The sequence below is a fragment of the Heterocephalus glaber genome, unplaced genomic scaffold (assembly GCF_053883595.1).
Source record: "Heterocephalus glaber isolate CG9 unplaced genomic scaffold, H.glaber_assembly_v1.0 deba00000470, whole genome shotgun sequence".
In the NCBI taxonomy this organism is placed as follows: domain Eukaryota; kingdom Metazoa; phylum Chordata; class Mammalia; order Rodentia; family Bathyergidae; genus Heterocephalus; species Heterocephalus glaber.
The window spans coordinates 4,215,731-4,243,423 of NW_028258145.1; the positions used below are offsets into that span (position 1 = coordinate 4,215,731).

The 27,693-nt window shown below is 41.3% G+C and overlaps 2 protein-coding genes across 4 annotated transcripts in view; one reads left to right on the forward strand and one right to left on the reverse strand.

Annotated features, from left to right (window-relative positions):
- The window catches only part of Mrpl30 (mitochondrial ribosomal protein L30), a 37,664-nt gene extending 27,801 nt beyond the window's left edge, over positions 1-9,863 (forward strand). The window contains exons 1-6 of one of the 3 annotated variants that reach the window (XM_021258068.2): positions 65-167; positions 4,143-4,219; positions 6,006-6,086; positions 8,738-8,884; positions 9,108-9,181; positions 9,261-9,863. In XM_021258068.2, coding sequence (XP_021113727.1) covers positions 4,169-4,219; positions 6,006-6,086; positions 8,738-8,884; positions 9,108-9,181; positions 9,261-9,447 — 540 coding nt within the window. In that variant the 5' untranslated portion in view covers positions 65-167; positions 4,143-4,168 and the 3' untranslated portion in view covers positions 9,448-9,863. The other 2 variants (XM_087203536.1, XM_087203532.1) reach the window with 2 other exon arrangements.
- Positions 9,864-15,134: 5,271 nt separating this feature from the next.
- On the reverse strand, positions 15,135-25,833 carry Lyg2 (lysozyme g2). The gene is made up of 5 exons (XM_004844426.3): positions 25,791-25,833; positions 22,453-22,593; positions 19,756-19,952; positions 18,643-18,778; positions 15,135-17,170 (listed from the first exon to the last, which is right to left on the reverse strand). Exons 1-5 carry the CDS (start codon positions 25,831-25,833, stop codon positions 17,052-17,054), a joined length of 636 nt encoding a protein of 211 aa, XP_004844483.1. The 3' UTR covers positions 15,135-17,051.
- Positions 25,834-27,693: the final 1,860 nt, after the last annotated feature.

The following is a 27,693-nucleotide window of genomic DNA, read 5'->3' on the forward strand; positions in this document are numbered from 1 at the left end:
GAGTGGGAGGGACTGTAGCAGGAACTAAAGTGCGCCTCTCGGAACTCCTGGAACTAAAAGGTCGCGCACGCTGAGACGGCGGGGTTTGAGTGTTGCACTTGGTGTTCCTTTCTCCGCTCAGCTTCCGCTCTGTGCGGAAGTTCAGGGTGGACATTTATCGGCCACTGGTGAGTGGGCAATGAGAGGCTGGGAGTATTACCTTTTCCTCCAAGAGTCTATGTTTCTAGTTTTACTCCGCTGCGTGCTGATAGATTTCCCCTGTTCCATTCTGAGTTGGCGGGTCACACTTACTCAAACGAGTCTGTGTCCCAATTCCATCTCTTTGACTCCGGAAAACTATCGGCCGGCCAGATCCTGCATCCTTTTCTAGGGCTCCTGCGACACACTCTTGGAGCCCTGGACGGAGTCGCCAATGCTGGGCAGTTTGGGAGTGGGAATTAATTCATATGTGCTTTCTAATTGTTGTATCTGCTTTATTCATAACCGAGGGCTTCCACTGGGGATAAGTGACAATTTTTTTTGATGAAGGCAAAATTGTCTTATCTTAAAATCGCTATCTTTTAAAATGAAACTTTCAGGAACTAGCGGCTAAAATGTTTGCCATTTGCCAAAAACTGATTTTTGCAAGCATATTTTGATCACTGTCTACCCAGAGCTGCTTCAGCCTTTTTGCCCAAGTGGTAGTTTGTAGGGCTGCCTGTTCCCTTTTAGATACTAGGAGTACAGAGAAGAGAGACACATTTCTTGCCTTCACAGATCTCGAGGTTTTTTTGGCAAGGGTAGTTTTATGTAGTTTTATGCATTTGTGTAGTAGGGGTTTTTTTCTCGCATAACTAAATCCATGTTTCTTTAGGAGAAGAAATTGCTTTTTAAAAGACCCTTTACATGCATGCCCACTGTAAAATAAAAACAAAACAAAAAACATCCGATATAATATTATCCATACAGCCTACCATACAGGGATATGTTAATGTTTTTTGACAGCTTTTTGGAGTTGTATACACACATCACGGACATTTTTTAAAAACAGGTATTTTCGGGCCAGGGATTTAGCTCAGTGGTTCTGGCGCCTGCCTCGAAAGCACAAGATTCCGAGTTCAATCCCCAGTACAAAAAAAAAGGTATTTTCCTGTTTTTATAGCTGTGCTAGAGAAGAGTTATTGTAAAGTAGAAGACAGTATCATTGCTTCTACATGGGTAAAAAAAATAAGCTCTACTTTATTATGATAAAACTTTTGGGGCTGAGGATCCAGCATAGCCATAGAGCAAATTTAACTAGTAGGTATGAGGCCCAGGTTCGATCCTCAGCGCCACAAAACAAAAAGAGAATAACTTGACTGTCACACCTTCTGATGTCTGTAAATTAAACTGCATTCAGCAAGTGTACAGTGAGTGCCTGCTATGGAGAAGGTGCTGCTTTAGGAAGATAATTAGGATATATCTGTTAATATATCAAACAACCAAAATTTTAAATTCTTTTTCCATGAAACTGACATGCTGTAAGTGGAGACAAACGCTCAACAACAAGTAAAATCAAGTTATGATACAAGATAATAAGTGCTGTTGGAAAAAAGAATAAGGGGTCAGGAGTGCTAACAGTTGCATGTGTCAGAATGTTAATGTAATCAGGGTAGACCTCATTAACAAGATGAGCTTTGAGACAAAAATTGAAAGATTTAAGGGGATTAGTCATGTCAGGATTGTTCTGCCAATTAAAAGGAACTGCTGCTTGACTAGTTTCAGGCCAAGCAAGAAATCAGCTTGTCTAGTGATACCCTAGATTTTGGGGATGAGACAGGGATAGAGGTGCAAAAGTGGCAATGAGGTGCAAAGGAATGGGATGTGGGGGTTAAGGACTTTGGCTTTCACTGTGATTAAATGAAGAGGCACTTTGGGCTTTTAAAAAAGTTAGCTGACTAGGAAAAGTTGTAAGGGTAGTATAGTATTCCTACATATACTGCATCCACTTTCCCCTTTTGATAATGTGTGTGTTAGAATTGATGAACCAATATTGATACATTGTTGATTAAAATCCATACTTATTTTTTCAGATTTCCTCAGTTTTTGCCAGGAACCTACATTACTTTTAATGATCATATCTTCTCATATTCTTCTTGCCTAGTTTCTCGGACTTTTCTTATTTTTTATGACCATGACAGTTTTGAGGCAGTTAGGTATTTAATGAAGTATTGTTTAAGTATTTTGCACAGTGGTCCTTAATTGGAGGTTTTCTCTTACAGTGGAGTTAGGGGTTTAGGGGTGAAACACCAGTGGTAAAATGTCATTCTTGTATCATGTGTACATGCTATAAGCTTTATTTTTATCATTGTCCATGTTAACCTTGATCACCTGGGTAAGGTGGTGGTGTTTGTCAGGTTTCTCTCCTGAAAAGCACCCCCCCTTTTTTTTTAGACAGTGTCTTGCTATGTAGTGCAGTTGTGCTATGTAGTGAACTCATGGCAGTCCTGCCTCAGCCTCCTGAGTGTTGGGATTACAGGTGTGCATCACTACAGCTGGCTTATTTTTTCCTTTTTCCATACTATTTGGGAACAAGTCATTAACCCTAGTTCATGCTAGGGATACATAGTTTTGATCTACTGCCTTGAGGGGAGAGCATCTACATGAATTATTAACAATTCTTCTGTACAAGAGTTTTATTTCTTTTCTCATTTATTTATTTAAATCATTATGGGCTTCAGACTGTATTTTTTGGTTCAGGTTCTAACCCAATACTTTAACTTTTTTTTTACATTTTTCTAGCTTTGGCCATTGGGCACTCTCTCAATTGGCCCCTATGTCCATTTAACATACTCCCATCATTTTACTTTTTTTTGGTGCCAGGGATCAAACTCGGGTCCTTGGGCTTGCGCAGCAGGCGGCGAAACCACTGAGCTAAATCCCCAGCCCTCATTTTACTTTTTATAGTAGTCACTCTGGCACTACTAGAGGCTCCAGACATCATCAGCATTTCTCCTTTTACTACAGAAGGCTGTTAGCAAGGTCTGGGCACTGAGTGTGTTCATTACTGGTTACAGTTTAGGTGCCATTGATTTTAGTTCCTCAGCTGATTCAGCTGACACTTCCGTGCATGCATATCTGTAAGGATTTCCATGCCCATAGTGTCTACACTAACCTAACCATGAGTTCCAACTTCAGCCGTGAGAAACCTTTCTCTTTCAAAGGTTTTGAACAGAGTGATGATATTTAATGAGCTGATTTGTTTCTGTCTGGGAAAAAGGCATTAGGGAGCTTGGAATGGAAGGCAGGCCAGTTTGGAGGATTTTGTTGAAATCTAAGTGATAAGAGAAAGATTTAATAAAGTATGAAGCCAAATGTGTTGTATTAGCTTATAATGCTTATCTTGCAAGGAAAAAGTATTGTAAAATAATTTAGCATTAAATTGGTTCAGCCAGGCATGGTGGTGCACACCTGTAATCTCATTGAGAGGCTGAGGCAGGAGGATTGCTGTGAGTTCATTGTTAAAGATGTTAAAAAATGATAGTAAACCCCCATTTCTCAGTTTTGTGGCATCAGCTAAGCTGTAACTCATTGGAAGGAAATGGTATATGACTAATTTTTTTTTTACTATGTTTGTGCTGTGTATTTATTTACCTTTGTTTTCACTATAGATGGCTGAGCCAGAAGGATCACACACAAGTTTGAGTGCAGCCTGGGCAATTTAACTAGAGCCTGTCTCAAAAACAAAAAATGCTGGGGATGTAGCTCATTATAAAGGTCCTGGATTCAATCCCCAGCACTGAAAAAATAAAAATAAATTCCCTTTATACTATTAAAATCATCAAGATTTGTTTTGGTTTTTTGTAGTACTGGGGATTGAACTTAGGTCCTTTGCAGTCAATTACATACATCCCCAGCCATTTTTAAATTTTTTTTTATTTTGAGACAGGGTCTTTCTTAGTCACTGTGTTGCCCAGACTGGGCTCAAATTTGTGATCCTCCTGCCTCAGCCTGCCAGAGTGTTGGGATTATAGGCCTGTGTCATCAGGCCCAGCTCCAAGGTTTTGTTAAACTTCAATCAAGCTAACACTTAACTTGCTGATTTGTTTTGCAGTACTAGAGAAGGAGGGACCTGTCCATTTCCAAAACATTTCACCAGTGGATCTATTCTATACTTCTTACAGCCTCTGAAGACAAATAATACTACACTATGGCAGGGATTTTGCGCATAGTGGTTGAAGGGCCCCCAGGCAGGCTACAGGTGAGTATTTCAAGAATTCTTTATTTTTTTCTTATTTTTTTTTCCTGATTACAATACATAAGGCAAATTCTTTTACAGATTCCTTTATATATGAATTTTTTTAATGTAAGCATTGATTTTGTTTATGGTTGATCTGCTATTTTATCCCTAATGATTTAGAATTACAGCTAAGAATGGTACCACACACCTGTAGTCCTAGCCATTTGGGAGGCCAAGGTGGGAGCATCAGTTAAACCCACATGTTCAAGACCAGCCTGGGCAACGTGGTCAGCCCCTGTCTCAAAAAAAATAAAAATTGGAATCATAAAACCTTTTTTCTGGAGAACATGTTAGTAAAAAACAGCCACTCTTGATTTCCTTAGGTCTGCCTTAATCCTAAAAGTTTTAGGACTTTTTTCCCATAAATTATGAAAATTGTATTTTTGTTTTGTTTTTGAGGCAGGATCCTGCTGTATAGTTCACACTGGCCTTGAACTCATTTTGTAGTCTAGGCTGGCTTCAAACTCGCAGCAATCCTCCTGCCTAAGCCTGCTAAATGCTGGGATTATAGGGTTGTACCACCACACCAGCTAAAAATTGTACATTTCAATCACAGAAAATTAGAAGAATACACAGAAACAGAAAGAAGAGAAACACTCCCAGAGGCAACTGATGTTAGAATTTTCATGTATTTCCTTCTATTCTTTGTTTAGAGAGTGCAACAATGTATTAACATATCTACACTTAAGAATGGGGTAGGGGTTGGGGATTTGGCTCAGTGGTTCCACCGCCTGCTGTGCAAGCGCAAGGACCTGAGTTCGATCCCCAGTACCCCCCCAAAAAAAGAACAGGGTTATTACAGACCTAGATGTAGACTAGGTCTTAAAATAGACCTGCTGTTGGCTGTCAACGGTAATAATGTGTACATTATCTTAACTTCTAATGGAGCCCATAAAATTGGTAGTTCTTTTAGTTCTGAGGAAACTGACCTCTGAGAGGATAAGTATGTCCTGTCTCACAACTATAAACAGCAGAACCAGTGTGTAGGCTCAGTGTTTTAGTGTAAAAGACCCACTCACCCACCCCCTCCCTGCCTCTTCTTTAGCTGTTGATGCCCTGTCTCTGCATCTGTTCCCTGCAGGGAAGGCTGAAAGGAATGGTGGGAGTGGCTGTCACTCATGCACATAGTACTTGGCTGGGGCGAAAGGTTGGCAGGGAATTCCCCCCTCTTGCCCCCCAAGCAGCCTGAGAAAAACAGGATCAGAGGAAGAAAGAGCAGGAACAAAAGATAGGAATTAGGAGTGAGGCATTGTTAGGACTAGAAAGAAAACTCACTTTGGATTTCTTTTACATTGTTTTATTGAAGATGAATTATTACTCATGGTCTAGAGCAAAAATTGGTAAACCATGGCTTTCAAGCCAAATATAGCCTGCCACTTATTGTTGTAAATAAAGTTTTGTTGAAACAGCCATACTCATTTGTTTGAAAATTGTGTATGATTTCTTTCACCCTAAATAGGCAGTCAAGTCCTACCAGTAGAGATAACTCAAAGCTGAACATATTTACTATTTGATCTTTTACAGAAAAAGTTTACTGACTCCTGGTTAGAGAGGAGGTTATATACGTCTATCTTTATAGTACATTAGTGGATAGAGGAGATACATTCATTCAGCCTGAGAGCTGAGATAAACTTTTAACAATTATAAGTTAGTTCAGAACAAACTCTTGACAACTAAAGATGGGTGGGTATGGATTTCTGCACTGGACAGGATTCTGAAAGAACAATTTTTTTATATCATATTTTAGACTGTGATAAAAGGTATGGAATCTCTCATGGGTACAGATTGGATTCGTCACAAATTTACCAAATCAAGAATTCCAGATAAAGTAAGAATTTTTTTGTTACTATTTTTAAAAATTATGTCTGAAAAGGTAGCCATTTTGTAATATTGAAAGTGTTTATGTTAAATTACATTTGGCGATAGTACTAAAGCAGGACTCAAAGGAAAACAAGTTATTCCTAGCTTTCGCCAGCCCCACCCACCCCTTGGATCACCCACCTCCCCCAGCTGTAAGTCCTTGTTCTGGTACAGATAAAATTGGCAACCGTCCTGTAAACAAAGTTTGTGTCATCTTGTTCTCAAAAGATTCACAAGGCTCTGTCTTCTTTCAAGGCTGTCCTTACCCTGCTTCTCTAAACTCACTTGCTACATCACTAGAAAGACCAATCCCTTTGACCAAATGTATAAAACTGGAGCCTTTCCTTTGTGCTGGGCTTGGCCTTTGGACATTAGTCCACCAAGTCAGTATACACGTAAAATTCTGTAATAAATTCTCCTGTATCACCTGTTAGTCTCTCCTCTTAAAATCTCACAACAGTGAAGCATTTAAAACATAGTAGGGAGACAGGGATTTAGCTCAGTGGTTCCAGTGCCTGACTCGCAACCTCAAAGTCCTGAGTTTGATCCTGGTACCAAAAAAAAAACATAGTAGGATTCCTGGAAATGATGATCTTAAAAAGATAAGTATGTTCTGTTAACCTGTACCACTGGCATCCATAGGGGTGGGTTTTTATTATTTCTGAGTCTGTTTGTTCCTGCTTATGGTTTTTCCCTGTATATGTGTTTTTATGTCACCATCATCATGGGAAAACACGAGGCCTTCCAGCCCAGGCTTGCTCTCTGTGACTCTTCACTTCCTTTATCCACCATTGCTACTTTGAATCTCTCAGCCTTTTCTATTAGATTCTTGTATACACATCCTTCTTTTAGAAAACATAAACTAACCCCTGTGTTGACTTTGGTTTTCATTTTGTTTTGCTTTGTTCATTTGCTTTTTAATTAATTGACTTTATTTCATCAAGTAGTTCCAGTTTACAGAATATTTGATCAGAAAGTGTGGAGACTTCCAATATATTCCCTCCCCTCAAAGTACAGTTTTCACTGGAGCTAACATCTCACGCTGTTGTGATACAATTGTTATAATTATTGAAATAACACTGACACATTATTATTAGTTAAAGGTCACAGTTTATGTAGGGTTCTCTCTGTGTTATATAGTTGTGGCTTTTGACAAATGCGTAGCATCATGTATTTATATTACAGAATATTGCAGAATGGCTTCACTGCCCTGAATATCACCTGTGCGCTACCTGTTCTTCCCTCCTAACTCCCAAACCCTGGCAACCACTGATCTTTTTAGAATTTCCATAGCTTCACCTTATCCAAAATGTCACTTGTAGTCACAATGTAGTTGAAATCATACAGTATATAGTCATTTCACACTGGTTTCTCTTAATGGTGTCCATTTAGGGTTCTTTTATATCTTTTTGCAGCTTAATAGCTTCTTTATTCTTATTGCTGAATAATATGCCATGGTATAGATTTACATAGTTTATTTGTACATTCACCTACCAACTGACCTCTTGAATCCTTTCAGATTGGGGCAGTAATAAAGTTGTATGAGTACTTGTTTGTAGGTCTTTGTGTGGACATGTTTTCAACTCATTGGATAAATATCCAGGAGCACAGTTGCGGAATTGTAGGGTAAAGTCTATGTTTAGCTTTGTGAAAGCTGAATTTTTTTGGTTTTTGTTTTTCGGTTTTTGGTATCAAGGATCGAACTTGGGACCTTGTGCTTGTGAGGCAGGCTGCAGAACCACTGAGTGCAGAACCACTGAGCTAAATCCCCAGTCCAAAAGCTGAGTTTTTTGAGGGGGCAGGGTGGGTTCCTTTCTTTCTTTCTTTCTTTCTTTCTTTCTTTCTTTCTTTCTTTCTTTCTTTCTTTCTTTCCTTCCTTGCTTCCTTCCTTCCTTCCTTCCTTCCTTCCTCTTTGCTTTTTTATTGTGGCAAAATACACAGAACAAAATGTATCATCTTAACCCTTAATTTCAGATTTTGGAGTTTTTCAGACTTTGGAATATTTAACTTTTAACAACTGAGCACCCCAATCTGAAAGTCTGAAATGTGCACTCCCTGAAGGTCGTGGACTTTCTGTTTTCACATGAAGGTGTTCCCCCTATAGTGCGAAGACATTCTCCTGGCATTTGAAATATATATATATTCAGTGTCATCTGATTCCTTTTGTTTTGTTCTACCAGTTAAAAAACAAAACAGCAGGCCTGGGGATTTAGCTCAATGGTTCCACTGCCTGCCTCGCAAGCACAAGGACCTGAGTTTGATCCCTGATACCAAAAAAAAATCCCAGCAAAATTCTTACCTGTGTGATATTTTTTTAGAGTATGAAATTTTAAATCTGTTTATCTGAATAGTTAGACTAGCATGGTAGAAATGTTCAGTTTGAGTTTGAGAATTATATAAAGATTAGGGATGATTGGGCCGGGGATTTAGCTCAGTGGTTTCGCCGCCTGCTGCGCAAGCACAAGGACCCGAGTTCAATCCCCGGTACCAAAAATAAAGATTAGGGATGAGATAATTATGTAGTGTGTGTGTGTGTGTGTGTGTGTAAGAAAAAAATATGAGATACACAGAAACTATGTGTAAGTTGAAAATTTATTATTTCTAAATCTTCCCCTCTAGGTGTTTCAGCCTTCACCTGAAGATCATGAAAAATATGGTGGGGACCCACAGCACCCCCATAAACTGCATATTGTTACCAGAATAAAAAGTATACAAAGACGTCCATATTGGGAAAAAGATATAATAAAGATGCTTGGATTAGAAAAAGTATGCAACTACTTCAGTCATTTTTAGTGTTGTTTAAATTCACTTTAAATTTTCTGCTATTTAAATTTTGAGATATATATGTTCTGTGTTTAAATATATTACTGAGTGAAACTTATTTGTAATCATAAGTTTGATTTGGGTAGAAAAAGCCTTCCATTTAACATTGAAACAGGGCCATGTGCATTTTAAATTGACCTGTGACATTATTTCTCTTTATTCATAGGCACATACTCCTCAAGTTCACAAGAATATCCCTTCAGTAAATGCAAAACTGAAAGTGGTTAAACATTTGATAAGGTTTGTTGTTTATTATCTCAGCAGTTTGAAAGAAATGTGTCCCCAAGTATAACTCTAAATACGTTCTCTCATGTCACAGAATCCAGCCCTTGAAGCTGCCACAAGGACTTCCAACAGAAGAAAACATGGCTAACACATGCCTGAAGAGCAGCGGGGAGTTAGTAGTGCAGTGGCATCTGAAGCCTGTGGACACCTGTAATCCCAGCAGTTTGAAGGCTGAGGCAGGAGGATCATCAAGAGTTCAAGGCCAGCCCCAAGCTACATAGTTCAAGGGTAGCCTAAACTACATAGTGAGACCTTGACTCAGAAAACCAAAAAAACCCTGTGGAGCAGGAAACAAGTCCTGATGTTTTGGTAAATAAAAGCAAGAGTAGGGCCGGGGATTTAGCTCAGTGGTTTCACCACCTGCTGCACAAGCACAAGGACCCGAGTTCGATCCCCGGTACCCAAAAAATAAATAAAAGCAGGAGTTTGATAGGATGGCCTAGAATTGACATCAGCCCAAGGATGGATACAAAAGATGGCAGCCACTGGGCTCCTGGCCGCTGCTGTCTCTTCCACAGTGGCTACACTCACCCTGCAGAGTGAACTTCTTTTCCAACTTTTAATTAGCCCATGCTTGCTCAGTAGAGCATGTTTCTTTTCCTACCTACCTTTAATAAATGTAAAACCGCACTCACCACCTTTTGCCTTTGTCCAGTTCTTTGTTTGGGATAAAAAACCTAGAAAACACCTCTAGAAGGCATCCCCAGCACCCCAGAACCTGGTAACAAAAGGACGCTAAATTACATGTGCTCGGTCTAGTTGGGGAGAGACCTGTATGTCACATTGTAACATTTTCTTTCCTGCTGGGAGGTTGAAGATGTCTTGGTAAATAAAAGCAGCTCCTGCCAAATGTGCCATATCTTAATGTGCTAATATTAATATTGTATAGATTGATGGAGAGTATATTGGCTAATAAAGTATGGGTAAATATTCAACAGCCCACAGAGTAAGAGATCTAAATGTTAAGTTGAACATCTACAAACAAAATGATCTATAAAAAGGAAAAAGCCATTAGTATGGGCACACCTCAGTACATTTATCTTCTTTCCCTTTTTCTTTTCCCCTTCCCTCCCCTCCCCTCCCCTCCCCTTCCCTTCTTTTGAAACTGGGACTTCCTACATAGTCTAGGCTGTCCATGAATTCATGGCCCTCCTCTTGCCTCAGCCTCCTGAATGCTGGGATTATAGGTGTGCACTACCACACCTGGCCAGGGCATTCATTTTCTATTGCTGCAAAACAAATGACCACAAATGTAGCTAATTACACTCAGACACATAAATCGGGGAAAGGGTTAAAAATGTTGAGAGTTGCCAAAATGCAAGTGTTTGCTGAAATGACCTTGGCTGCTATCTTCTGCAGAGATACTAGCTATTTCCCCTGGGAAAGAACTGTTATGTGCAGATTACTCTTGAGAGCATTGTGAGTGCCCTTGGTTTTAGCCAGGCCCAAGACACTGCTCTAAGACATGAAGGCCTGTTGGTACCATGCCACTTTTGTCTAAACATAATACTTAAACTAACAAGATGGATACAGTGCTGGTGTTTTCTCTTGCTTCTGCCAAGGGCTCCATCTCATGCAAGATCCTTCCCCAGGAGATTCCCCATTGCTGGTGCTGTCTCTTGCCTCATGTAGTAATGTACTGTTGGACTATACTCATATCTGCTGTCCTTTTTCTATTTTATATTTTAACTTTCTTTCACCTATATAAAACTCATGATGTGACTCTTCTCTATTGGTGCAGATCCAATCCTCACTTTCTGCAGCCACGTGTATGTGGCTCCTTGTTACAATGTATTATCTCAGTTTCTGTGAGGCCTAAGTCTGGGCAGTTAGCTGGGCTGTCGGCTTGGAACCTCACAAGCCTGCAAATAGTCTGCCAAGGCCATGTTCTCATCAGAGCCTTGACTGGCAAATGACCTGCTTCCAAACTCGGAGGTGGTTGGCAGAATTCATTTCCTTGTGGCTATAAGACTGATGTCAAGACAGGGGCCCCTGGGGATTTAGCTCAGTGGTTTCGCTGCCTGCTCCACAAGTGCAAGGACCCGAGTTCAATCCCCGGTACAAAAAAAAACAGATAACCAAGACTGATGTCAAGTTGCTTCTTTAAAGCTGCTACTAAAGCTGGGCACAGCCCACACCTGGAATCTCAGTACTTTGGGAGGCTGAGGCGTAAGGAACACAAGTTCAAGCCTAGCCTGGGCAACTTGGCAAGATCCTATCTCAAATTTTAAAGGGGGGCCGGGGCTCAGGATGTAGGTCATTACAAGGCCCCTAGGTACAATCCCCAGTACCAAAAAAAAAAAAAAAAAAAGCCCTACCTACCAAAAAATAGCACCAAAGAGAAACTCTAGCCAGGTGGGTTGGCACTATTAAGTAACCACATAAATATGATCACAGACATTCCATTACCTTTGTTGAGTTTCCCTGACTAGGAGCTAATCACAGGTCCTATGCCCTCTCAAGGAAGAGAGGAATTGCACAAGTGTGACTCCCAGGAGCAGGGCTCATGGGGACCTCCTTTCAATGTATGGGACAAGCCTGTAAGGCCACCCCAGAGCTCATCCCAGGGGCTGCAGAGTTGATAAGGGCTCCGGATACCATTCCTTTGCCTCATGTTAGTCATTTCAAAACCTAAGGATGTGTTTCTTGGTCTTGACTTTGTGTCTCAGAGGATTGCTTTGTTTGGTCTCCTGTGCTGTAGTTTATCTGGCCTCTGATTGTTTGCCACTGGCCATTGGTCAAACTCAGAGGGCACTAAGTTACCCAACCACTATCCTTAAGGACCACTGCAATTCTCCTAGGGTCTGTACAACATAACTCTGCCCCTTTCAGGCCAAGCACCTGTTTCTTTACCTCTTCACGTTAGAAGTACTAACTAGTATGCTTATTAACTGGCACAGCTTTGCCAAGGGCAATTTGGAGTTGCACACACCATTTTAGGGAGATTTTGACATGAAGATTGTTTCTCTGAGCCCTGAATAATGCAAAGTAAAAGTCAATATATAATTTTGGTAAACTTTTTGCCCAGAAACTCCTTTTAAAAATCAGATTATTTTCTATTTTTAGATTCTTGTCTCGTTATGTAGTTCAGGATGGCCTTGAACTCATTATGTAGCGCAGGGTGGCCTTCAGCTCACTTTGATCCTCCTGCCTCAGCCTCCTGAGTGCTGGGATTGTAGGCATGTGCCACCATGCCTGAGTTAAAAGGCTTTAGATCAGTGATGGAAAATCTTTTAGAGACTGAGTGCCCAGACTGCATCCCAAAATCCACTTATTTACTGAAAAGTGCCAACTCTGCAATTAAACCTGAATACTGAGGTTTTAGTTTAGAAAAATCAACTCATACATTATTATCTTTTGTGTTAAAAAGAACAGAGCTTTCAATGCTACAAATAGCTTTTTATTGAAAGATAAAAGTTTGTGTTTGGCATGCTTTTGCACAGTTAACGTGATCTATGTTGTATGCATGCTGGTAATTTTTCATATCCTAGATGGGGTGACTTGGCTCATGTGCCAACAGAGAGGGCTCTGCGTGCCCACTGCAGCATGAATGTCATAGGTTTGCCACCACTAAAGTTGTGTCTCCTCACCCAAATGTCTTAGGAGAATGAATATTATGTCTGGCTGAGAAACACTTCCCTTACCTGCTTTTGTAAAGTCAAAAGCTGTTATGAGAGTCCAAATGGAGGGTACAGTTAGGAACACTAATTAAGGTAATAGTCTTTAGGAGAAGCCAATCATGTGCCGCATGCCTGTAATTCCAGCACTCAGGAGGATGAGGCAAGAGGATCACCTGAGTTCGAGGCCAGTCTGGGCTACATGGTGAGTTCAGGACCAGTCTAAACTACATATAGAGAGAGCCTGTCTCAAAAAAAAAAAAAGTTTGTAGAAAAATCAGTATATTTGAGTACTTAATGTTAAGTGGTTATGTCTTTTTTTCCTGACTGTATTAAGGAGGTGGACTTTTGCCTGAGAGGTATTCCCTCTGCCTAGTATTGTTGAAACAGAAATCGGAAATATCTCACAGGACTTTGACCATCAGTGCTAAGAGCATTATTGGAAGTCACAGGTGTAGAAGCTGAGACTTATATCATGGTTTTCCTAACCACAGTGCTTCAGAGACTGAATGTACAGTTCTATTATGTCACAGGGCATATGTGGCATTGATGACCAAGAGGAAGAAAAGATGAGAATATAAATCATGAATGGGTCCATCCAGGGAAATATCTTTTAGATTTCTTTTTCATTAAAAATTATAAGATAATCCTTTTTTCCTTTGCTTCATCAATGTCACTAGTACTTTAATATTATTTATAAGAAAAATTTTTATTGACCTCGATTAATATCTTACATTACTCTCTGTACACAGCTTCCTTTCTGTTGTTGAGTGAAGTGCCTTCTCTGGTTTTATATATATATTAGTAATGTTTGCAGTACATAATGTTTACACTCCTGGGGTGAATCGGTGCCTGTACATAACACAGCTTAATTCCTTTTTTCATCCCCTCCCCCTCCCTTCCCTCTCCTTCTCCCTCCATCTCTTCATCTCCTTCCCATTTGAGAAAGATCCATCTCCCTGCTTCCTATTACCTTTTATTTTGCTCTTTATTTATAATTTGAGCTTCTCATATAAGAGAAACTATGTAATATTTAAGCTTCTGGGTCTGATTTATTTCACTTAACAATATGGTCTCATGGTGCATCTATTTTCCTACAAATGACTAGTTTATCTTTATAGCAGAGTGATCCATTGTGTGTGAATACCACATTTTCTTTATCCATTCATCTACTGATGGACATATAGGCTGCTTCCAAGATTTAGCTATTATGAGCTGTGCTGCTATAAACATGGGTAAGCATGAGTCACTGTACTATGATGTCTTTAACTCAGGAAGATACCTTGATGGAGAATATCTGGGTCAAATAGGATTTCTAGATTCCATTTTTAGAGGAATCTTCGTACTGGTTTCCATAGTGGTTGTACTAGTTTACTTTCCCACCAGCAGTATAAAAGAGTTCCTCTTCCCGCAGTCTCCCAAGCACTTTGTTATTATGTGATTTCTTGATGATGGCCATTCTTTCTAGGGTAAGATGGAATCTCAGTGTTGTTTTATACTCTTTTTTGGTACCAGGGCTCGAACTCAGGTCCTTGTGCTTGCAGGGCAGGCGGCGGAACCACTGAGCTAAATCCCCGGCCCTCTCAGTGTTGTTTGATTTGCATTTCTCTAATGGCCAGTGATATTGAGCATTGCTCAATGTATTTATTGGGCATTTGTACTTCTTCTGTGAAGTGTCTGTTCATTTAACACTTGTCCATTTTTTGATTGGGTCTTTTAGTGTGAGGGTCTAAGTTTTTAAAGTTCCTTATGTATTCCCTGGACCTTCAGAACCCTCAGCTGATTTGCATTTCTGTGCCTGTGGCCTTTTGTTCTTGGAAATACAGAACACTGTGCTGCCTACATGCTTGGCAGATCATAGCAAAGAATCACAGACCCACACACACACACCTACAGGTCTGTTGGCTCCTGTTCCTCTTGTAGAGTAATTCTGATATGTGTTTTGCATTAATCCTTATATCTTTCTTGCAAGGTTGAGCCTGGGGGCCCACTATTAGCATGTTCTATTAGCTTCCTTCCCTTCCCTGTATCACTAGCCACTTCATACCAGGTTCCCTGTACCTCTAAGATTGACTACCTGCCCTCAGATTCCCGTGTCAGAGTCTGCATCTGGGGCAAGCAAACTAAAACACCTTGAGTATGGAGTCTCCTGTCAGATACCTCCTAGTGTAAAGAGAATAACAGGAGAGTAGGCTCAGGGATTAAGTCAGTGTACCAGTTCTTTTTTTGCAAATTACTTGAAAATTATTTTGTCTGGATGTACTTTATCCTTGTAACAGCAACATCAAAGGGGCTGGTGACGAGGTGGCACAAATGCTTGTGGGGAAATGATTCTGGAGCAAAGTGAACATCTAAAGAAGGTCTTGCATTGCCCACATGCAGGAATGAGAATCAAAAATGTTTAACAGCTAATTCGGCTGACTGCAAAAGATAATTATGCCGCCACACCATCTAGCTGTTGGCTCTTCCCAAGGCAACAGAGATTCCTGGTTCTGCTGGGGTCAAATCATCAGGCAAGGGTTGGAGGTTGCTGCGCAAAGAAGGGTTTTCTTGGCTTTCCCCAAAGTGGCTCCCAGGTAAGTGGCTATGATTTTGATTCCTTCTCAGAAAGAGAAGTGACAGGGAAGGAAGCCAAAAGCCCAGCAGGGGCCATACTGGCAGGGACTTTGTGACCTTCACACTCCAACACATTGTGTGTTCTCCTGACTACGCAAGTAAGAGTCACAAACAGCACTGGTTTCCTCCTAGAGAATTCTCTCTCTCTCCCCACTGTAGGTAGCGTGGGCAAAACCAAACAGCAGAGCAGCCAAGGGGTAGGTGTGTATTTGCCCTAAGTCAAACCAACCAGAGTCTTTCCCTGGCACTGTGTAAGTGATGGACAGATTGGGGGAAGTCTTTGGAGTTCATTTGTGCAGTAAGGGTGATACTTCATACTACGAGGTATGGCTAACTGATTGCTGTTTCCCAGACCTGAATTGCCTGGTTTCTTCTCTCTCTCTTTCTTTCTTTCTTTCTTTCTTTCTTTCTTTCTTTCTTTCTTTCTTTCTTTCTTTCTTTCTTTCTTTCTCTTCCTTCCTTCCTTCCTTTCTTGTCTCTTTGTTTCCTTATCTCACTATATAGTTTAAGCTGGTCTTGAACTCACCATGTAGTCCAGGCTGGCGTTGAATGTGTGGCAATCTTCCTGCCTCAGCCTCCTGAGTGCTGGGATTATAGGCATGCTCTATCAAGACTGACTAGAGTTGTCTGGTTTCTCTTTATGTCCTCAGTTGGTTCTATACCCCTTCTAGTAATTTTACTGCTTAAAATTTCCAGAAATGTCCACTTTTCGCTTCTGACCAAAGAATCATAATTAATTTAGGTGTCATATGGTTATCTTCAGCCATGTCTTGTGGGCAGCAGACCTCTGAGAAATAAAGTTTTTGGCAGTGAATACTGAAAACAGGAGAAAAGAAGTCAGTGCATGGATCTTCTGCAAACAAGAGACACAGGAGGTTGGTATGGGCCCGAAGGACGTGGTGTCCATCACTTGAAGGTCACTCTGTCAGCGTTCAGTTATTTATGGGACTGGAATTCCATCTGTGCCTCTTCCTTTGTCAACAGGAGAACTGGCTGATGAGCCAGGAAGTTCTTATAAGCAAAGCCCTTCTGCTCTGGGAAGACACTGGGAAAGAGATTCAGGTTGGGCTCACTTAACTTCTTGGTAGTAATTCTGGTAGGGAGGGTATAGGTGGGCATTTAAACCATGGTGTACATCGGCACTGAAATCATGAAGAAAAGAGGCCATGCTGGAATATGTAGGTGTCACCGCCATCATATCCACACTGACTACAAAGCAATTGTTATGTCTGCCTGTGTACACTCATGGGAACCATATTGTGAACTGGGTCTTTCTTTCTTTCTTTCTTTCTTTCTTTCTTTCTTTCTTTCTTTCTTTCTGTCTGTCTTTCTCTCTTCCTTCCTTCCTTCTTTTTTTCTGTGGTGCTAAGGAAAACATCTGGGGCTTGCAAATGCTAGGCAAGCATCCCACTAAGCTACAGCCCCAGCCCCTCTTTTTCTTTTTCTTTTTCTAATGCTTATTTTCATTAAGAAAATTTGGAAATGTATTTTCTTTCATAATTTTCATCTTATCTTTACCAGTGTTGTGTACAACTCATTGGTATCAAACTCTCACCAAGAAACCATCTGAATGACCTCCAATGTGGTTTTACCTAGAAGCCATGGCTTTTATAGAATCGAGCTCGGGCAATAACATCATTCACGTAGTCAGAGTCGATATTTTCTGGGGCAGCAATGGCTTCTGTTCCTGACTTAAAGGCAGAGAGACCACCTGAAATGAAGCACAGAGGTTTAGACTTTAACAGGAACTGTCGGTAGAGATGAGATACAAGTCCTCCACCTGCCTCCCTTCCTGAAAGGATATACTTCCTCCAGGATCACTAGCAAGGTTCCAATTTGTTTTCTTTCTTTCTCTTTTTAACTCTGGTTTTTCCTGCTTCAAGAGTCAAATTTGCTTTTTATGTAGTCGAGAGCCGGCAGAACCAGATGTACAGCAAATCTGATGTCTGAGATGGTAACATTATCTCATTTATTCAAGAATTCACTCATGTATTCACTCATTCATTCAATAAGTGTTCTTTTAAAAAATAAAATAGGGAAGGAGGAGCCCCACTCACAAACAGAAGATAGGTAAATAGGAAGTAGGAAGATCTTTTTCAAATTAATGGAAGAACAAGAAATGGAGGGAGAGGAGATGGAAGGAAGGAAAGGGGGTGGAAAGAAAAAAGAATTGAATAGGGAAAAAGACAAAAATAGAGCTTTTGCAAATGGGAAGGGGGCCAAGAGTTGGAAGGACCATAGATGGAGAAGAGGGGGAATGAAAAAGAAAATAATTAAGATGCATTATGTACACGTACCAACTCCCCATGATAAACATAATCATTATGTACCACAAATACGTACTAATAAAAAGAAAAGATACAATGTTTTCAGATAGCCACTATGTGCCACTCTGAGGGCAAGGTACCCAACACATATTCATTTCCTTGTAGGGGCATATGCACATGCAGGTGCTGTTTTACCCTGGAATTTTATCTGCAAATATTTATTTATGCATTTAACAAAATGGTACCCTGCTCTTATGTCACACACACAAAAAAGGTCCTAGTCCAGATTCCTGCCTTCACGGGCCTTGCTTGTTCTTAGTTCAGACTGGGAAACTGGAAGGAGGAGAGAGACCTGCACACTCTGGGTCTACAGAAGGCCAACGAAGGAGCTGGTATGGCTGGGTATAGACAGGAGTGGCCAGCAAGCCCAAGAAAGCAATCTGGTTTTCTGGCTGGCATGACTGGTTACATTCATGGTGTCACCAAAGATACAGAAAATGCAGGAAAAAAGGGCAGAGAGGGAGGCTAGTGAGTTCCTCCCCTCTGGGAGATGCTGAACTGGAGGGCTTGCATTCTGTTGAGCTGAGATTTTCATCTTGACTTTTCAGAATGCCCGAACCCCTGAGGATGCTCACAGGGTGAAAACTTACTCAAACACTCTGGGAAATGGTTAACATCTTGCACTTGCGAAAGCCTATGAGAAGAAGGTGACATTCTCTTAAATTACTGCATTTATTCTCAAGGCATCAGTCACGGCTTATTACTGACAGAGATGCCATAGGAGCTCAACAGGCTGTAGAAAGGGAAAGAGGCTGGCGAAGGTGCTGGGTGGGGAGGACCCCTGGGAGGCTCGGAGCACATCTGACATTTCATCTCTTCACTGCTCATTTAACGAAGCACTAAATATACAGCCTACCTTTGAGGTGCTGATCCACGCTCCACATGGGGAATTTTCTCTGGATCACCTTAATGTTTTCCGCTAGAATCCCAACACCCTGTGAAAGGTGTTCTTTGCTGTCCCAGGCACCAGTAGGATGAACACTTTTATCAAGCTGGAAAATGCAGATAATAACATCAGCATCGGAATCAGGCAACATTTCTCTGCTGTTTGGAATTTTTCTTCCCAGGCTCAGCTTCCTAGATGCTGGGAAGCCTTTTCCTTTATCTCCCAAAAGTCAACTCTTCTGACCTGTCTGTCACAGCGAAGAGGTAGAAACAAAAGAAAGGTTGGGAGAAGCAGACATGCGTAGTTTTAGCTAAGCATGCTAAAATTCAAGAAGAGGAAGAGGATGAGGAGGAGCAGGAAGAGCAAAGTTGTTTCAAAACCATTAGCAACCAATGTCCAGCAATTTGTACTTTAAAATTTTTTTTCCAAATAATTCAAATAAAAATTGGCTTCTAACTCAGAAACCTGAAGTCTGGGCTTCTATATACAATGTAACATAGAAAGCAAATATCCAGGTAATTTGGATCCTTTTCTTCAGGTTATCCCAAGGAAAAAGTCCAAGTGGGCCTGATTATGTGTTTCAATTCACATGGGTGAAATGTACTACTTCAGGAACCCCAAGAAACACCTGTAATAATAGTGCTTTCTATAAAATTCTCTCAGTTGAAGTATATTGCATATTACTTATCGCAGAATTGTAGTTATGATTCCTATAAAACACTGCTTTGTTTTTGTACTGAGGACTCAATACAGGGCCATTGCATGAGCTACATTCTGAGCCTGTTTTTTATTTTGAGACAGGGTCTCCCTAAGTCCCTAAATAACCATGCTGGGGTCAAACTTGTGACCCTCCTGCCTCAACCTCCCAGAGTGCCGAGATGACAGGTGTAGCTAGCCTGCCTGGCCATCTAAAACACCTCAGAAGAGATTGAGTAACTGAAAATCCTGTCATGAAGTATCAGACGGGTCACAGAATCCCAGGACGAGTGATGGTGAAGCACCTGTACCCAGGGGCCTGGGAGCTCTGCAGCTGAGTTTCTGGTTGGGGCTGAGCTTCTGCGAGGAAGGATGAAGCCCAAATACCTGCATCAGGCCAAACTTCAGTCCCCTGTGGTCCCAGCCACGCTGCAGCACGACACCCCCGTGGCTCTCTCTGGAGATGACAGCCGCGATGAGCGCAGGGTCCACGCAGTACCTCTGCCCCACTTCTTTGATCAGAGTCTGGTAGGTCCTTATGGCATTCAGATCCATATCGGCAAACATTTCAGAACCACGGATCCCTAAGCGACAGAAAAAAAGACTGCTTCCCTCATTCTGAAAGAGGGCCCTTTTTCCTTTCTTCTCTTTCTTTCTTTTTTGGATTTCTGTTTTTTTGTTTGTTTGTTTTATTCAAAGACAGCCACCCCTCTCCCAGCACACCCACAAGCCACTATGGCAAAGGCAACGAGAGGGTGAAGATTAAGTTAGAAATGACAGTATATTTATTCTTTTTTTTGTATTAAATTCTTTTATTGGTACATTGTAGGTATACAACACAGTTACATTTCTCATTGGGAACTTGGACCTTTACATAATGCATCTTGGTTCTTATTTTTTCCCCATTCCTAGCCTTCCCTTCACGCCCTCCACCCTTCCCTATTTACAAAGACTTTATTTCCATTTTTTCCATTTCTCATCATTTTTCCTTTCCCTTCTTTCCTTTCCCCTGCCCCTCCCACTACCCCTGCCCCTTTGGACCTTTTCTTCCTATTTTGCATTCTCGATTATTCATTCTAATCATTGGTACATTTTAGGTATACAATATAATGACATTCATCATTGGAAATTTGCACCTTTACATAGTCTCTCTTGGTTCTTATTTTTCACCCTTGCCCAGCCCTCCCTTCAACCCCTCCATTCCTCCTTATTTACAAAGATTTTGTTCCTATTTTTCCATTTTCTCATATTAATCCCATTCCCTTCTATCCTTTCCCCTAGCCCTCCCATCTCCTTCCCCTTTGCCCCTTTTCTTCCTATTTCACATTACCTATTATACATTTTAGTCCTTATTTACACTTTCAGTTTCTCACACCAGAGAAACTATTTGGTATTTACACATGTGTGTCCTATTTATTTCACTTAAGAGTATTTCCTCAATGTGCATCCATTTAGCTATAAATGTCTCTAATTTCTCATTTTTTATGGCTGAGTAGTACTCCATTTTATTTAAAAACCACATTTTCTGGGTTTCTGGCTTTTTGAGACAGGGTCTCACTATGTAGCCCAGGCTGGCCTTGAACTCACTGTGATCCTCCTGCCTCAGCCTCCCAGTCCCTGGGATTACAGGTATACACCACCAGACCCAGCTCTGAGGGCCCTTTTTCAAAGTTTACTAAAATTAGCCACAGCCCTGACTGCTGCCACTGCCTACAGCCTGGACAACCATCCCAAGATGCCCTTCTCAGCCCTGACTGTAGAAACCAGACAGGTCCAAGGCTTCTGGCTGGAACTGCTTCCACTGTTTCTCCTTCCTCTTTATGCTTTGGGATGGCTCTGGGCCAGGAGCTGCTGATCTGAGTTGTAGCCCTGCTCTGCTAGCACCTAGCTCTTTGCCAGGGAGGCTTGAACCTCAGTGCTCAGATCTGTCCAGAGAGGGGCAGTGTGGTGACCTCATAGCTCTGTCCAGCTCTGACCTGCTCCTATAGGGTAGCACCAGGAAGAAGCCTTTTGGAGCAGGGTCACCAAGGAGCAGGAGTACAAAGTGCAGGAGGCTTGCTTAAAGTATGTGTGTAGCCAGGCATGGTGGTGCATGCCTGTAATCCCAGCACTCGGGAGGCTGAGGCAGGAGGATTCCCGTGAGTTCACGGCCAGCCTGGGCTACATAGTGAGCTCAGGGCCAGCCTGAACTACACAGTGAGACCCTGTCTCATAAAACCAAATCAAGGACTGGGGATGTAGCTCAGTGGTGCCACACCTGTCTGAAAAGCACAAGCTCCTATCTCTAGTACCAAAAAAGAAAAAAAACAAAAACAAAAACCTCAAATCAAATGGATGGTGGAAAATGAAAAGAAATGATTTGTTTGGTTGAACAGGCTTCTTCTTTTCTTTCTTTTTTTTTTGTGCTGGTGATTGAACCTGAGGCAGGAAGGTAGGGTGAGCTAAAACTGAGAAAGTAGGTATGACCTAGTAATCCCAGGACACATGCACAGAACTGTTCTAAAGCCCTTCATGGGACTTGGGCAGGTTTTTGAGTGACCTGGATGTGACATCTTCCTGGGGTATATGTGGCCATTAAGCCTTTGCTATCCTGTCTCTTCATGATAGCCCACCCTATTCTGTAGAGTGTATCCCACCCCCTTCCCCTACTTGTGCTTGGCCCAAACTCGCTCTGCAGAGCCTGTTTTTGCCTACTTCAATAAATGTGAACCTTTGCCACTGTTTATGCTTGTTTGTTCCATTCCTTATTTGGGACAGAAAGAACCTAGAAATCACCTCTAGAAGTAGAATCCCAGCATCCCAAAGCCTGGTAACAAATCTCTGAGCTATATCCCCAGCCCCTTTTTTAGTTTTTATTTTTTGAGATAGGGTCTTGCTAAGTTGCTGAGTTTCCCAGGTTGGGCTCAAACTTGCGATCCTCCTGATTCAGCCTCCCACAGTGCTGGGAGGCTGAATTGTATTTTCTTTAACTTTTAATTTTGATATAACTGTTGTTATAATGATGACATCTTTCATAATTAAGTTACTTCCTAAGAAAGAAGCTGATGAAAGGTGGAGGCCAAACATTAGCTGTTTCCCACTCACCACAGCTGAGCAGATTGGAGATGTCGCAGCGCACCCCGGAGGTCTCCATGGTCATGATGTCCCCATAGCAGCCGTGGTATAGGCGGGGGTGCAGGTGAGGCCGAAGGGAGTGAGGGAAAGGGTAGGAGCCCCAGCTCATGCCTAGGAGGCAGAAGGATAACTTGCATGAAGCCTGTGACAAAATATTGCTTGAGCTATTAAAAAACTACAAACAAACAAAACCAAAACCACTACTAAACCAAAGCCCAGGGCCACAGACTTGGTCCTTCTCACACCCTCTTTCACCACTCTTGGCTCTTCAGTCAAAAGAGTGCATCCTTCCCACCCTCTCCAAATACTTTTTGTTGTGCTGTGTTTTAAATACAGCTCTTAATTCTAAAGCACCATGCAAAATGTTATGGAAATCAACTCGTATAGGTCCCAAACATATTTGCTGGTCTTTTTTTTTTTTTGAGACTAGGTCTTACTGGCCTTAAACTGATTATAAGCCAAGGCTGGCCTTGAACCCACAGCGATGGACCCTCCTGCCTCTGCCTCCCAAGTGCTGGGATCACAGGTATGCACCACCATACCTGGCTCATAAATTTTTAACTAACTTTGTTAAAATATTTGATGTAAAAAGGGTTACCAGAACTAGGACTGTAGTTCTGTGGTACAGCCCTTGACTGTATATTTTAGAATTAGACATATAACAAATGGAAGTACAAAGAATTAAGATATGTTATGTATATGTACCAACTCCTCATGATGAATGTAATCATCATGTACTGCAAATACTTACTAATAAAGATTATTTTAAAATCCAAAACTTGGAGGAAAAAACAAATGGAATTCTTCCCTAAAATATTTATTTTACACAGAAAACAAAGTAACTCTGAAGATTTAAAAATTTTAAAGTATGTAACTTTTCAAAAAGCAAAACTCATCAAAACAAATAAAAATATAGGCCCAACCTGTTCTCTTCCATCCACAAACAAAAAAAAAAGGAATTGTGAATGAACCAGAAAGTTAGACAGTTAAACTATCATGAACACAGAAGATACTGAGAAAGTCTGCCTAAATGATAAAAGCAGCAGAAACCCGCAAAGCCCCTATGCTCTCTAAGAAGTATGGGTTTCCTTGCCCATCAGCCGGATACTGGATAAAGAAGATGTGATTTTTTTTTATAAAGTGGAGTACTACTCAGCCATAAAGAATGAGATATTACAGACATTTATAGCTAAGTGGATGCACATTGAGGCCATAGTCTTAAGTGAAATAAATAGGACACATATGTGTAAATACTGAATAGTTTCTCTAGTGTAAAAACTTAAAGTGTAAGGATCAAAATGTATAATTGATACTGTGAAATAGGAAGAAAAGGTCTAAAGGGATAGGGGAAGTGGGAGGGGTAGGGGAAAGGAAAGGGGAAAGAAAAAAATATGAGAAAAGGAAAAAAAAGGAAACAAAGTCTTTGTAAATAGGGAGGGATGGAGGGGGTGAAAGGAGGGTAGGGAAAGGGGGAAAAAATAAGAACCAAGATTCATGTAAAGGTACAAGATCCCAGTGATGAAAGTAACTGTACTGTATACCTAAAATGTACCAATAAACTTAATGGGGAAAAAAAAAGTGTAGGTTTCCACAAGATCCACAGAGCAGAAACCATCCCACAGGGGGCCTACCCTTGTGCCCACAGTGTGGGTAGGAAACACATTCAGCCCTGCTTGTCTGCAAGCTCTGTTTCTAGGGATTCAACCACTCATGTATCCAAAATATCTGGGGGAACAATGACATAAGCACTGTTCACAAACACTGGTCCCTAAATCATCCTTAGTTCCCAAATAACTCAGCATAAGGCTGGGGGTGCCGCTCAGTGGTAGAGCACTTGCCTAGCATGACAAAACCCTGGATTTGGTCCCAGCATTGCAAAAACAAAAACAAACAAATAAAACAATACAGTGTAACTATGACTTCCTGGTGTTTATGGTGTCCTCAACATGATAAGCCCTTTTACAATTAGAGTCACCTTTCAGTAGAAACTCATAATTAATCCACTGGCAGTGTAACTCTGCTACTACCTGGCAATTAGAAATCAGTAAAAAAGTAAGACTATGTTGCCCTGCTTTTGATTATAGTAACTGGAAATTATTGCTTTTAGGTAGCCTCTCTTTTCCAAATTTAGAATTGAACATTTTAGAAATGTTTTCTTCTCATTCATCACTGCATAAATAAGATAGCTTGATCATTGCTTATAATGACTCTTGCTTTTCTTCAGATAAAGGTTTGACCTTTTCTTTTTCAAGGTCTCTTATCATTTCACCAACTTATGTTTCCAGCCTCCAGCCACCACCATCATTTATTGATTGATTGACTGATTGATTGATTGATTTGTGTTTTGAAACAGAGTTTTGCCTTGTAATCCAGGCTGGCCTCAAACTCATGACAATCTTCCTGCCTCAGCCTTCCTAGTGCTGGGATTGTAGGCGTGTGTCACCACACCTGTCCAGCATTCCCCTTAGAAATACCCTCTCCAGGGCTGGGGATTTAGCTCAGTGGTTTTGCCGCCCGCTGCGCAAGTGCAAGGACCCAAGTTCAATCCGCAGTACTAAAAGAAAAAAAGAAAGAAAGAAAGAAAGAAATACCCTGTCCCGGGCCGGGGATTTAGTTCATTGGATCCACCACCTGCCTTGCAATCGCCTTGCAACCTGAGCTCCATCCCCAGTACCAAAAAAAAAACAACCCCCAAAAGCCTCTCCCTGTTCTGGTCACACTGACACACTCACTGTGTCCCAAACACTTTTTGTGTGTTGCTGTGTCTTTTACTGCTCATTCCTCCCACACAGCAGGCTCTTCCCTTGTCACAGTAATCACTGAGCACTCCAACTTTATATCCTCCCAGAAAGCCATTGTGGTGTGGACCTCTTAGTAGGATCTCCCAAATCCAGTGGATTTTTTTCCTCTATATGTACATTTAACTCTTATCTATTGCCTGGCATTGATGACTTTTCTTTTCATAGTCTTGCCTCCCAAGACACCGCTCCATAGATCTCTTAGGTCAGTGGTTTACAGAGAGCATTGAACCATATCTGAAGCTCTTCTACCAGCCTTCATTACAAGGCAAAGGTTCAAAACTGCATTGGTGCACCATCAGACCAGAAGTGAGGAGATCAATTGCTATTATTTTAAATTTCCACTCATGTCTCCATCTGCTTGACAAGCAGAATGCAGTCTTATTTACAGAAATAAGCAGTTGATTCATGGCCATGAGGGTCAGAAGAGCCCACTCTTCTACTGTATGGAATCACTGCTTTTTTTTTTTTTGACACCCAGTGAACAGTGATAAATGCCGGAGGACTCACCGATGAGAGCAGTAAGTCCCACAAACAGGATAGAGGGCAGCATGGTGGTGAATCTTACCCTTCAGGACCTGTTGTGATTTTAAATAGAAATTCATTAATTTCAAAACTTGCTTTCTGAATGTTGCTTTGATTATTAAAAAAAAAAAGTGTAGAGGGCCGGGGATTTAGCTCAATAGTTTTGCCACCTGCTGTGCAAGCGCAAGGACCTGAGTTCGATCCTGGGTAACAAAAAGAAAAAAAAGTGTAGAGTCGGGCTGGGGATTTAGCTCAGTGGTGCCGCTGCCGCCTGCCTTGCAAGCGCTAGGTCCCGAGTTCAATCCCTGGTACCAAAAAAAAAAAGTGTAGCATCATTTCCAAAATTCAATACCCATTTTCCAGCTCAAAGTGTAAACTCCCAACTCAGTTCATCCTGACCCAGCCCATCCACATCTTATGTACGTTACCCCCACACACTTAAAAGAAGTTTGTTGTACTCTATTCTTGGTTTCATTCTAAAGACAGCTTATAAGGCTTACAAGACACAAGAAAGCCAGCACTTACCTGTTTGCAACTTTCCAGAGAAAATATTCCCTCTCCCTTTGAGAAGGTCCTCTGTAGCAGCAACCTGTAGGTCAAGATGTAAAGAAAAAAAGAAAAAGATTTACAGAGTGGTACAGAGTGGTGGCCTTTGTCCTATGGCACAGGTGTAACAGTTGGAGAATCCACTAGTCACCAGGTCACTGTCTCTCTCCTTCAACCGAGAAACCTATGGGGGAAGTGGTCACTCACTAGCATGCAAACTTACCTGCCTCCTCCTACCCTCCTCCAGTACCAAAGGTTGGTAAAGGAGCTTTATATATGGTTTATAGCACTCTCTTTAAAACCACTGACCTCATTAGACCTGACTATAATAGTTCTTTGGATTTAGGTGGGCCCTTTAATGAGAGGACTTCAACATGTTTATTAACCACAAGTAATTAATTTGTCAAATGAACCCCCAGGTTGCACTGGAGGCATCTATTTGGTGGATTGTTTCTGAATACCTAAAGTTATGCTAATAAGACAGGGAAACAGGGTGAGGGACACTCCCAATACAGTGAACCATTGCCACTGTACACAGAACCAATCAGAAACATGCTACTTTGGACTGATCAGAAACTGGCTACTTTCAGTCCTTTCATTTAAATCTGGTGCTATTCACAGGACCAATCAGAAAATGCTCTTTTCAATCCTTTGTTTGCATGTGGGCACAGCCAATCAAAAGACACTATTTCTGATCCTTCATTTACATGTAACAAGAAGCCAAATGAGTTTTTTTTTTTGGTACCGGGGATCAAACTCAGGTCCTTGTGCTTGCACAGCAGGTGGCGAAACCACTGAGCTAAATCCCCAGCCCCCAAATGAGTTTTTTGATAGGACAGTTATATAGGGCATGATGCCAAGTGAGCATTTTATAGCTTAATTGCCCCAATGCCTCATTTACATAAAAGAAAGATAAATGAGGAATTTTGGATACAAAAAACTACTTTCTCTTATCTTAGGGGACTTTTTCTCCAGTCTCCTTTCACTCTGCAGTGTGAACTTCTCTTCAGCCTTCAATAAATGTGTACTTTTATTCTCTTTTCTGTGTGTTTTGTCCAGTTCTCTGTTTGGGACCCCAAGAACCTGGAAAAAAGCCCCAAGGGACCCTCCATCTGGTAACACTAAGATTACCCTTTAAAAGGTGAGTAAACAGAAAATACTGGCAGCTTTTGTTCCTGGGTTGGTGGTTTGCCTGAAATGAGGAGTTTCCACCTTCAGTGTCACATGATCCCCAGACTCCATGTCACATGTCCTCAAAGGGTCAGCTAGGCTCTGTGCTCCAATTTCAGCTCTGACATAGACCAGGTCCCTTCTCTAGGAGAGCAGTTCAAAGCCAGGAGTA